The sequence below is a fragment of the Melanerpes formicivorus genome, unplaced genomic scaffold (genome assembly GCF_026170545.1).
Source record: "Melanerpes formicivorus ecotype bairdi unplaced genomic scaffold, bMelFor1.0.p_v2 SCAF_49, whole genome shotgun sequence".
NCBI classification, from domain to species: Eukaryota; Metazoa; Chordata; class Aves; order Piciformes; family Picidae; genus Melanerpes; species Melanerpes formicivorus.
In genome coordinates, this window is record NW_027142401.1 from 1,673,830 (window position 1) to 1,687,030 (window position 13,201).

Sequence of the window (13,201 nt, forward strand, 5' to 3'; positions counted from 1 at the left end):
TAAGCTACTAGTGACTTGAAGGGGTGTCATGATGACATACATCAGACAAGACATGCAGTAGGAGTGGAACACCAACCTTCCAGAAAATCATTTATCACATTTCAAGTTGGACGCTGAGTATTTTTGCCTAGGCTAATTGCCATTAAACACAACGAATTTGTTGTGACACAGTCACCCTACTATGAGAAATACAAAGAAAAATATTTGTCAGCCTTCCTCATGTTGGAAATTCTTGATTCTCCAATAAATTAGATCACCAGTTTGATGTTTGGAAAAGGATGCCTATACTTTATTAACCTGAGAAGCAGTTTAGGCTGACAACTTAATGTGGTAAATACGCATCAGAAACTGCACACTTCACCACACTTCTCATTCCCTTATCACACAGAAAAGTGACATTTTCAAGGCAATCAACAACTCATCTACAGCCACTCTTTTTTCCTCCAGTACCGTCTGTCAAGCCTCCCTATACATTCCTGCACTTGACACAAAATCAACAGCACGCACATGAAAAAACCAACAGATATCCAAGCTTTTATTTCTGGCATTGGATATGGTTAGTTTGAAACCTACAGCAAGCAGGAATCTTTTCCTAGAGGGCCTTCTCAGTTTTTCGAGGTATACTTTTCCTTCTCAGGAAGATTATCCTAAAACAAACACTACCTTCCCACCCCTCAATGAATCTCTCAGTGCCAACTATATGGAATACACACGCACTGGGGTATGAGCCACTCACAGGGTTCCTCCCTCCCACACTTCAACATACAACAGAAATATTGCAGAGGGAAGACCCCTCCCAAGCAAGGGAAAAACATGTCTTTGTGCATGGCTCAGTTTTGCAGTTCTCTTGCATTTAACTGTTGGTTTAAACAGTGACAGAACAACTGTTAAGGCAACTTACCCCCATTAATGGCAACTTCTCCCAGGCAGTTATTTGGTACTTTTGGAGCACAGCGTTTGTGGCAGTTGAACCTACAGTCTGGGAAGAAGAAAAGAACAAAAAAGGCATAGAGTAAAATTACTTCTTTTCTGAGGGACAATTATACTTTTCCCTGCCATCCAGCCTATAAATGTCAAATCCTACCCCACTTACACAGAGTTTACATGTCAGGGCGCATTCCTTAGTTGGGCCTCATGCCACCTGCCAGTGGAAGGGACAAGATAAAAATGCTAGAAGAGGAAAGCAAAGCACTACTGAGGCACTAGCTGCAGCTGAAGTGTGTGCTCACCTCTTCCAGGGAAGCAAGCAAAAGACCTGAGCACTTGCCTGGAAAACCAGAGCTGCTTTTTCCAGTGAAAGAAGCAGATCAGGTTACAGTGTATACACTACAGCTGAAATGCCTGACAAATAGAATGCTGAAGACTGAAAACTGAAACAGCAGAAACACAGCCAACAATTTTAAGTGAGAAAATATTTGTTCTTTGCATTGCTGAGCAACTTCTTGAGACCTTCAATACCTTCCTTATTTTCCAGCTATTTTTATTTCACTCTGCCTATACTTTTCTCCTATGTGTAAGCAGCACTTCATTAGCTGTCATCTTAACTGTTTTCTTTTGGCTTAGGAACACATTTGGCTTAAACTAAGAGTTATAACTTAGTAACACACCTGGAAAATCAAAGAGTTAGGAAGGAAGAAATACACTAAAGATGTCTGTGTCCTTGTAATTAGTTAACTGGTGTGGTGGATTGAAATTTCCCCCCGTCCCTCAACATTAACTTTGCCTGTGAAAAATTTTCAAAGGCATATCCTAAAACTACCACAACTGGGTGAGGTTCAGAAGTACCAAACTGTAGCTAAATACTTAAAAAACAGCCAAAACAGGTTAATAATTGCTTCAACACTGGGATTCCATGTGAGCTGAAAGAGGTGATGCCTTCACAGAGATTTTGCTTGACTAAAATCACATCAGCAGCACATCCCAAGTTAAATGAATACAGCTTTGAGCTTTTGCAAGGTTGATAGTTCAAAGAAGTAACACAAAGTATCCTGATTAATTGTATGATCATCATGATTTGCTTTAATGGGAGGAAAGTGATTTTAAGCATCTGTTAGGCAATGTTATCTAACAACACAGCATGGACAACACTTTGTATTTATGGACACTCAAGCTGGCAAAAGTGAGCCAGTAATCTAGGCTCCAGTCCAACAGGCTTGATTCACTTTGGCACCAGCTAAGGCACAACACCATGGGAGTTGAAAGCACATTAGTCAATTGAAAAAATGTTTAACATTCTCATATAAGCTCATCGTATTTTATTTCTATCACAACTTCCCCATAACTCTGCATTGCTGGGACTCAGGAACATGCTTCAATTCAAACTGCAACATGAAGGGGACCTACAGGAAGGCTGGGGAAGGACTATTTATAGAAGAGCTTCTAGTGATAGGTTGAGGGGCAATGGTTTTAAACTGGAACAGAGTAGGTTTAGGTTGAACTAGCAGAGGAATTTCTGTACAATGAGTGTAGTGAAATACTGGAACAAGTTGCTCAGGGATGTGGTTGAGGCCCTGTCCTAGGAGACATTCAGGATCAGTCCTGATGTGGCACTGGGCAACCTGATCCAGGTGGGAGGTGTCTCTCCTCACTGCAGCAGGGCTGGACAAGATGATCTTTGATGGTCCTTTCCAATGTGATGCAGTCTGTGAATCTGTGAATCTAAGACTGTAGACTGAAAACAATGAAGGTAAGAACACAGCCCTTTGTGTGAACTATTCTGCTGCAATTGCCTGTGAGCACAGGCTCACCCAGTGCCAAACACAAGACAGTTTGCACCTCAATGAAAAAGATGCAAGCTACTACAGGTACATCACAGGGGAAGAATGAGCAGCCATACAGCCAGCTCCTGCAGAACAACTGTTACTGCAATTTTGCTTCCAGCTTAATCCAATGCATTGGTACATGTGCCCAGACCTGAACAGTGTGGTGAAGAAATCATTAAAAGGGTTATATAGTAACTACTCAAATGCTAATTTGCTAATTTTACTATGCTTAGCTTTTATGTTCCTAAAGGGCATTTACTTACCTTTGCACTGTAAACCCTGTCTAAAAAGCCCTTTGAGAAGCTTCTTACAGTACTGGCAAACTGTTGGCCGTGTGTAAGAGTGGATGACAAAAGTGTGAGGCACTTTAACCTTGGTTAATAAGATCTTGTCTAGCTGGATAGGTCGTCCAATGTAGGACTGTGAATTTGATCTCTTCTCTCGCCCGGTGAAAGATTCCGAAGGTGTCTTTTGCTGTGAAATAAACACATAAAAAGAACATTTCACATGACCATGGTTTATTCATTTTTAAGAGGGTCATATGCATACTCACCTCAAGAACAGTAAGTCATGAAAAAGTCATGTGCTTTTACAAATTAATAGAATGTGCAACATAATCCTCCTCAGACTGCTTCGGAAAAACAGACTGAAGGAGTTGGGGCTGTTCAGTCTGGAGAAAAGAAGGCTCCAAGGTGACCTAATTGTGGCCTTCCAGTATCTGAAGGGGGCCTACAAGAAGGCTGGGGAGGGACTTCTCAGGATATCAGGTAGTGATAGGACTAGGGGGAATGGAATGAAGCTGGAGGTGGGGAGATTCAGGCTGGATGTGAGGAGGAGGTTCTTCACCATGAGAGTGGTGAAGCCCTGGAATGGGTTGTCCAGGGAGGCGGTTGAGGCCCTGTCCCTGGAGGTGTTTAAGATCAGGCTGGATGAGGCTCTGGCCAGGCTGATCTATTGTGGGGTGTCCCTGCCCATGGCAGGGGGGTTGGAACTAGATGATCCTTGTGGTCCCTTCCAACCCTGACTGATGCTATGATAGTATGATACTATGAATACCTTTGCCAACACTACTGACATACATTTCACACTGAGGATGAAATGAGATTTTATATTAAAAATTAAAAAAAAAAAAAATTAAAAAATGATCAAAATGAAAATATTCACTGAAGATTGCCCAGAAAAGCATTTTCTGCTCTGATCAAAACACAAACCATTTGTACCTTTCATTTTCTGTTTTGTATCAAGAGTAACTTCCAAGGACTGTGTATTCAGCGCCAGGGGAGGTTTAGGTTGGATGTTAGGAAGAAGTTCTATACAGAAAGAGTGATTGCCCATTGGAATGGGCTGCCCGGGGAGGTGGTGGAGTCACCATCATTGGAGGTGCTCAGGAGGAGACTTGATGGGGTGTTTGGTGCCATGGTTTAGTTGTTTAGGTGGGTTGGATTGGTTGATGGGTTGGACGCGATGATCTTGAAGGTCTCTTCCAACCTGGTTTATTTTATGTATTATTCTATGTATGTATTATTTCTTTTGCATAAGCATTAAGAAAATCATTACCTTAATCTAAAAGTGCATGCAGGTTTTGATACCAAACAGATTTAGTAATTTCCTTTCCCTTTATTTGCAACTTTTACAATCACTAACCTTACCACATTTAGATAATGCAAAACAGATTAAATAGGTATTTAAATGAGCATATATATATGTGTGTATGTGTGTGTGTGTATATATATATATATACATATAAATAATGAGGTACACAGACTAAGCTATGGAATGCAAAGAATCCCTGAAAGAAACAAGCTACCTTATTTTCTCTACTAAATTTGTTTAGGTGTAATTATGTTAATTACCCCAGGAAGCAACTGACTCAGGAAACTAACTTCTCCTAAGAGTTGCCCTTGAGAAACAGCCAAACTACACTCACAGCTAACATGGAAAGGAGGAAAAAAACCTGGCAAGAAGCAGCTTGATCATTTAAAACTCAGCATCTTCTTGCCATCATCTGCAAATAATCTAAGGCTAGAAAATGAATAATTCCCAATGAGCCTGAACTGTTCAAAAAGTTGTAGTAGCTGCAGCTTCAGATTGGCTTTCCTCAAAACAATAGTTTTCCTTCAAACTAATAATGTTACAGGAAATTCTTTGTCTGAGAAGGGTGATTATTTAGAAATACATTTCTGTATGCTTCTCTCTGAGAATCCTGCAAGAAAGAGGTGTTTGGAAGTCATTCTGATAGCAGAAGAACCTATAGGAGATCCAGGCTTTGCCTTCATTGTGACCTTAATATTCAAACAGCTGCTTCTATTTCTGTTAAGAGTAATAAACTGAGAATGTATAGCAAGCTCAGTAACAAATGAACCCAATTTCACCACCTGTACCTCAAAATTAAGTAGGCCTAAACATTTTCTTTGCAGGAAATCTGTCTCAGCTTTTTCTATGTACACAAAAGGTTTTTCAGTTATTCCTTGCCATTCTGCAAGCACTGGGCTGCTACACAACTCTTCATTTACAGCGTCTTCAGGTGAAGTAAGAAGTAAAGCTAAGTTCCACCTTCTCCCATACTAGAAAAGATCAGCAGTTATGGTTCTGGTCTCTCTCCTGCATGCTCAGACTGGACTTGCATTCCTTCCCTCTTCCAGCTGGAGGCAATGTAACACTCTGCACTGCTCAGAGGCAGCAATGGAAAGGAAGGTGGTGACAGATAATTCATAGGAGCAGCAGTCAGAGCATCACTCAACAAGCCTCTGATGTCTGCTTAGGATTATCTCCAATCTCTTGTCAATGACAAGCTTCTCAGTATCTTCCAAAATGCATCAATAGCCCTCAGCTTCAACTTCTACCACTCCCAGCATCAGACACATGCCACTATTTAAAGCCCCTGAAAGAAAAGATAACCAGGAACTATACCATTTCTTCTACAAAAGTAACAAACTCTTCCACAAAGCACCTTCTTCTTTGGCCACTGTGCCTAGAGAAATTAGTTTTTCCCAGTTGTCAGCCAGGCTACTGACTCAGCAAATCTGGAAACTGCCCAGGAAACAATTATTTAACTGGATTACACCATGGAAACTAACAGCCTGCATGGCTCCAAACACTAAACAGTCCCTCAGAACAAGCATCTCAGCAAGGTAATCTATATTTTAACAGCTCAGAATATGACTTTCCAAGTGACAACAAACAGAAAAAACCATGTGCATATATTTAACTGTATGGATGTCCAACCAAGCCACACTTGTCACATCCAGAGAGTTCAGTTCAATTATCCTTTAAACCATGAGGATATGTCATAGAGTCCATGTTTGCTCACTCTTGTGTTTTGCTAGCAGATGCATTGCCCCTCTTTGTTCAACTACTTCCAATTTTTGGAATATAGTGAATCTACTCATGGTTTATTTATAGCTTTGTTAAAAGCTATTCAAGGATGCAACAATTTGTCCACACTAGCAAGAAGCAGAAAGTCATTGTACAGAACCCTGTCACTGCAGGCAAGAGACAGTGCTCCGTAATACTGTTACCCTAAAGGTACCTCACACATCAGTAGAACTCTCCTGTCATTTTTACCTTGTCTATATCCATGGCAAAACACAGTAAAGAAATGGAAGTAAATACTGATTGCCTGCCAATGGATACAGCTGTTCTTACTTCAGTGAGCTTGACTGTCTTCTAGCACCAGATATATTTGTCTCAGGCACAGAAATCAAAGAAGCTTTAGGAACTAAAAGGACTGATGGGAAGCAAGAAGGCTGTCTGCCTGGATGCAGAGTTGGCCTCTTGGGAACAAAGGCAAGGATCATTCCTGCAACCCAGCTGCACAGGCTAACCTAAAACATAAACCAGACTGCTGTCTGCCTGACTTCTTTTAAAAGGTTTCAAGAGTCCCACTGAAAGAACGTCCCAGGGATTCTGACAAAACTGCACTGAAGAGCTTCATGTTCAAGGAGACAGAATGAAAATACTTACATTTTGACATTTAATCATTTTACTCTAAATGATGCTTGCAGAAACATTTAAGTTAGTAACCTACACTCAGAAGAGAACACATTACACATCCTATTCTTTTCTGTTAATCTGCCTTAGCAGGGGGGTTGGACTAGATCCCCAGAGGTCTCTTCCAACCTCTGTCACTGTGTTTCTGTGATTTTGGAAAAGGCTGAGAGAGCTGGGGCTGTTTAACCTGGAGAATAGAAGATTGAGAGGGGATCTTATCAATGCTTACCAATATCTACAGGGAGAGTATCAAGAGGATGGTGCCAAGTGTCTTCTCAGTGTCACCCAGTGACAGAACAAGGGGCAACAGGCACAAACTAGCACACAGGATGTTCCATCTAAACAAAAGGAATTCTTTTATTTATTTTGGGAGTGACTGGAACAGGCTGCCCAGACAGGTTGTAGAGTCTCCTTCTCTGGATGTGTTCCTGTGCAATGTGCTCTTGGCAAACCTGTTTTAGCAGGCAGGGTTGGACTAGATGATCCTCAGCAATTCCTTCCAACCCAACCAGAGACAACAAAGGTATTCCTGTAATTTTGAAATGCTTGCCTTAACAAAAGAAACTATTATGAGCTTGTGGTAGTTTTAGGGTTTCTTTTGATCCTCAACCCACCACAGAGCTACTTTCTATAAATTACTTAGACAACTGAGCAATGTGTTGTAAAAAAAACAAACAGTGCTAACTGTCCACATGAAGCTTCACTTTCAGTGCTGAAGCACACTTGTTGAAACATGTGTTTCCTTCCTACACTGAAGGCAGAGGATAAAAGCCTTAATATGTTCATATACAATTTCTTCACAGGAAGCTACTGTCAAATGAGGTGCTAGATATCTCTGTAACCACAGGAACTACTATATTTTTAATGCAATGCAAATGTTGACTTACTTCTACAAATTAAACTATGTGGCTGCAATTATGTGAATTCAAAGAAACAAATCTTCAGTTAAATACACTGAAATACCACACTTAGACTGCAATCAACTGTGTTGTCTTTCGAGGCTTCTCACACTCTTCTCTTTAAGTCAAGTGCATGATTTAATCTTACAAGCACCATAGTTAGACAGCTATGGTCTGAAAAACACTTCAGCATCACATGTGTAAACACATCAAAGAAATTACTTCAGTACAAGCTGTTAATATTAAACTATCTACAGATGTAAATTATTATGTAGCCTGTTCCTCTACTCAGACATCAATACCAGCAGACAGTGGCTTGAATGCTCCGTCTGTAACCTGCCTTGTTTTGTAAAGTAATAAGAGAAGATTACTGGGTTTCAGCAGTCATTGTGTGACTTCTCCGAGTCAAGGATTTCCCAAAACAAAAGCCCTTTGTTGACAATGATTTGCTAGTGCCAGCAGGCATAGTAGAACTTACACAGCACAAAGATTTTCTTGCTGCATCTTACAGATACGAGTTCCTTCAAAAATATAAGGTTTGGCTTGATCTTCTGCTATGTGCAGCAGCTCAGTTCTGCTCTCCACATAGAACTAATAAGAAAAACCAAAAGGCACATACCATGGTACAAAGATATCATAGACAAGTTAAAACTCAAGACAAACCCCTTCAGGGAATCTTTGCATGCATGAATATTGCCTTTGTTGTTTTTTCCCTTCCCAATGCCTGTATAAGTGCATTCCTTTTGACACTGACTCCAAACCATCCTTACTGAATCAGAGAAAACCTGTAGGTCTTTTGTCTTAAGCACAGCCACTGGTTTAGAAAAGGTTTTGGCACTAGGCAGAGGAGGTCTAGACAAACCAGCCTGGAGAGGCTTATCTAAAGAAAGGAAGTCTGGGGGCAGTAGGATATTACCAACACAGAAAAACAAACTTGTATATGAGAAGGGAAAGCACCAGTGAGTGTGTTTAGGCCAGCTAAGTGTTGATAAAAGGATGTGCTGCTTGCTCCTATTCCTCAAAATACAAATCACACTTTGGGATCTTGTACCACTTCACAAGCCCCTGTGCTAACATGAACAACGCTTCAGAGATGCAATGGTAAAATGCATGCTGCAGTGTTTGCCAATCTTTGGTATTTTCAATCTGTGCAAACCCTTGTGTTAGTACTTAGGAACAAGAACTTAGCTCTGAGTATACGTTTGCTTAGATGTACCATACACTCCTACAGAATTCCTACTGTTCAGTCACAGAGCATCTAACAAGCCTTCAGTTTCAGCCATGGTGACTTACATGAAGGATTACAACCTGACAACTCTATTGTATAGTCTTTCCTGAACACAAAATAGAGGACTTAAGAGTAGGTGGCAATTACCCAAGCACAACAACAACCCAAATCTCTCTCCTCTTCCAAACTGAAGAATCAAATATCCATAAAACCTCTCTAAGGGATCACAAACAAGTTGTATTCAAAAACATCAGTAGACATGGCACATGAGATTTCAGAACAGGTACATCTTAATCTGTTTACCATTTTCTCTTGTACCTATCTTCCTAGATATTTGGAAGATATTAGGCTCACAACTGACTGAATTTAATGCTTTCCTAAATACACATCTTTTAACTTGATCATCTTCTACATCTCATCTAGCTGTAATGAACTACTGAAATAATCATATTGGGGCAAATTAGGTCAGAAATGTTCTAATGTAGTTTGAATTAGTCACAAGAAATTCATCCCTACAGTATTTAGTGCATGGCAGCTAGTACAGGGTCTATTATTATTTTATGACAGCACAGTGTGTAAGGTAAGCCAAACTACTCCAACTTTACTTTATGTACCTTACAATGTTGTAATTCAGGGTTCAGTTAGACTCTGAATATCACAGAATCTTAGAATGGCTTGTGTTGGAAAGGGCCTTAAGAGATCATCTACTCCAACCTCCCAGCCATGGGCAGGGACACCTCTCAGCTAGACTTGGCTGCTCAAGGCCTCATCCAACCTTGCTTTAAACATACCCAAGGAGGAGGAGTCATCCACAACCTTCCTGGGCAACCTGTTCCAGTCTCACCACCCTCACATTGAAGAACTTCTTCATAGTATCAGTCAGGGTTGGAAGGGACCACAGGGATCAGCTAGTTCCAACCCCCCTGCCATGGGCAGGGACACCCCACACTAGATCAGGCTGGCCAGAGCCTCATCCAGCCTGGTCTTAAAACACCTCCAGGGACAGTGCCCCAACCACCTCCCCGGACAACCCATTCCAGGGCTTCACTACTCTCATGGTGAAGAACCTCCTCCTCACCTCCAGCCTGAATCTTCCCACCTCCAGCTTCATTCCACTCCCCCTAGTCCTATCACTCCCCGACACCCTAAAAAGTCCCTCCTCAGCCTTCTTGTAGGCTTACTAAGATCCATTCTAAATCTACTCTCCCTTAGTTTCAAACCATTCCCCCTTGTTCTATTGCTAGACACCTTTATGAAAAGTCCCTCTACAGCATTCCTGTAGGATCTCTTCAGGTACTGGAAGGCAACTGTAAAGTCCTCTGAGTGTCTTCTCTAGGCTGAACATCCCCAGTTCCCACAGTCTATCTTCATAGCAGAGATGTTTCAGTCCTTTTAGAACAAGGGGAACAGCATTTCAAATATTTTTTTCTGAGCTGTTTTTCACTCTTAGTATGTTGTAGTATTTTAAATAATTGTACAAAAGCATCTGGGTCGAGGCAATCCCAGGCACAAATACAGGCTGGGCAGTGACTGGCTGGAGAGTAGCCCTGAGGAGAGAGACTTGGGGGTGCTGGTGGACAAAAAGCTCAACATGAGCTCTCAATGTGCACTTGCAGCCCACAAAGCCAATCAGATCCTGGGCTGCATCAGGAGAAGTATGGCCAGCAGGTCGAGGGAGGTGATCCTCCCCCTCTACTCAGCCCTGGTGAGACCCCACCTGGAGTACTGTGTCCAGTTCTGGAGCCCCTATTACAAGAGGGATGTGGAGGTGCTGGAACGTGTCCAGAGAAGGGCCATAAGGATGATCAGAGGGCTGGAGCACCTCTCCTATGAGGACAGACTGAAGGAGTTGGGGCTGTTCAGTCTGCAGAAGAGAAGGCTCCGAGGTGACGTAATTGTGGCCTTTCAGTATCTGAAGGGGGCCTACAGGAAGGCTGGGGAAGGACTTCTCAGGATCTCAGGTAGTGATAGGACTAGGGGGAATGGAATGAAGCTGGAGGTGGGGAGATTCAGGCTGGATGTGAGGAGGAGGTTCTTCCCCATGAGAGTGGTGAAGCCCTGGAATGGGTTGTCCAGGGAGGTGGTCGAGGCCCCGTCCCTGGGGGTGTTTAAGAGCAGGCTGGATGAGGCTCTGGCCAGCCTGATCTAGTGTGGGGTGTCCCTGCCCGTGGCAGGGGGGTTGGAACTAGATGATCCTTGTGGTCCCTTCCAACCCTGAATGAAACTATGAAACTATGAAAAGTAAAACAATAAATAAATAAATAATGTAGATATATATACACCTCAGAGGTAGTGGGATTAACTCAAATTCCTGTTTAAATAATTAACTCTCAGTGGCAGATTCACTGAGTACTTGAGTCTCATTTCTATGCAGTGCATGACCCTAGATTCACCTGGTGGATCTGGCTCTAAGTCAATGTAAACACTACTTGGGATTGGTTTAGTCCACTGCCTGTATTCTACACTTTCATTACTTTTAAACAACATCTAGTGTTGGAACCTCCAAAAATATCAGAACAGCATGGGGGTGTTTATTAAACAGATGAACACGCTGAAAATAAGTTCCCATAGGACAGAGAGGAACGTGCAGCGTACGCCACTGGGGCATGGAAGGGTAACTTGGGAGTGAGAGAGTAGAACACACCGATGTGTGGTATTAATTCACTGCTAACTTGAGTGTCCTTCTTCAAGAGGAAATACTCTTTTCACCTCTGAGGCTGTTCAGCCTAAGGAACTCTAGCCATTAGAAAAGGGTTCCTACTAATTGCAACTGGCTTAAGGCAGGAAGATGCTCTCAGCTGCAATACCCTAACTCTTCTTTAACCCTTCCCTCAAGGGCTCCATTTTTCCAGTTCAGTGAGCTGGGGAGGCACCTAGGAAAACGAGATGCATCTTCTGTCTGAGTGTGGAAAAGGAAGGCTTCATCCAGGGGAAATACTTGAGTCACTGGAAACAAGGACTCCTTATTTCAGTACAGTAAGAGAAACAAGCAGCTGTATTAAGAGGTGAGCACCAAGGGGAGAAAGAGAAAATGGCCACCTACACCTCAACATGATTCCCTCCCAGAGATTCTATTGACCTACTTTTGCAAAATCACTTTTCTATATATAGCTGAAAAGCCTCAAGCCAGCTCTGCTTATAACAAATCTACAGAGCCAGGCAACACCTGGTGCTTTGTATTCAGCCAGCGATACACAAATGGTCTTTGTAACTAAAATCACTTAAATTTCCACTGATTTAGTACAAAAAAAAATTCTCAAATCTTCATCAAAAAGCAAAGGTAATATGTAAGTAACTCTGGACTGTTCCACTTACCTGTGCCCTGGGAGACACAGAGGTCTTATTTTAAATGCAAAGCTCAGCTAGACTTTTTCTGTAAAATCACTTGCAGTGTGTCCATACAACGACTTTAACAGATCAGCGTTCACTGCTTGCAGAAGAATAACCCAAACTTCCCAAAATAATGCAAACTCATATAAAATAAAAAGAAATAAAATCCTATTGTGTCATACAAATGTATTTTAAAGTAAAAACATAGATGGTTAGCATATTTTCTGAAGAAACATGATTTTGTTTTTCCTCCATTGTTACTACTTTTAATTGCTGTCAATTTAGTGTAACCCATCACTATCCACTAATCACACATCCATAAAATAAAAACATCATAGTATCAGTCAGGGTTGGAAGGGACCACAAGGATCATCTAGTTCCAACCCCCCTGCCATGGGCAGGGACACCCCACACTACATCAGGCTAGCCAGAGCCTCATCCAGCCTGCTCTTAAACACCTCCAGGGATGGGGCCTCAACCACCTCCCTGGACAACCCATTCCAGGGTTTCACCACTCTCATGGGGAAGAACTTCCTCCTCACATCTAGCCTGAATTTCCCCACCTCCAGCTTCATTCCATTCCCCCTAGTCCTATCACTACCTGAGATCCTGAGAAGTCCCTCCCCAGCCTTCCTGTAGGCCCCCTTCAGATACTGGAAGGCCACAATTAGGTCACCTCGGAGCCTTCTCTTCTCCAGACTGAACAGCCCCAACTCCTTCAGTCTGTCCTCAGAGGAGAGGTGCTCCAGCCCTCTGATCATCCTCGTGGCCCTTCTCTGGACATGTTCCAGCACCTCCACATCCCTCTTGTAATAGGGGCTCCAGAACTGGACACAGTACTCCAGGTGGGGTCTCACCAGAGCTGAGTAGAGGGGGAGGATCACCTCCCTTGACCTGCTGGCCATAGTTCTCCTGATGCAGCCCAGGATCTGATTGGCTTTGTGGGCTGCAAGTGCACATTGAGAGCTCATGTTGAGCTTTTTGTCCACCAG

At 42.4% G+C, this 13,201-nt stretch overlaps 1 protein-coding gene across 2 annotated transcripts in view; it reads right to left on the bottom strand.

Annotated features, from left to right (window-relative positions):
- The window catches only part of PRKD1 (protein kinase D1), a 162,077-nt gene that overhangs the window by 32,033 nt on the left and 116,843 nt on the right, over positions 1–13,201 (bottom strand). For both annotated transcript variants that reach the window (XM_068160307.1, XM_068160308.1), the window contains 2 exons: positions 3,026–3,236; positions 902–979 (listed from right to left, as the gene is read on the bottom strand). In XM_068160307.1, the coding sequence (XP_068016408.1) occupies positions 902–979; positions 3,026–3,236 (289 nt within the window). The remainder of the gene's footprint in view (positions 1–901; positions 980–3,025; positions 3,237–13,201) is intronic.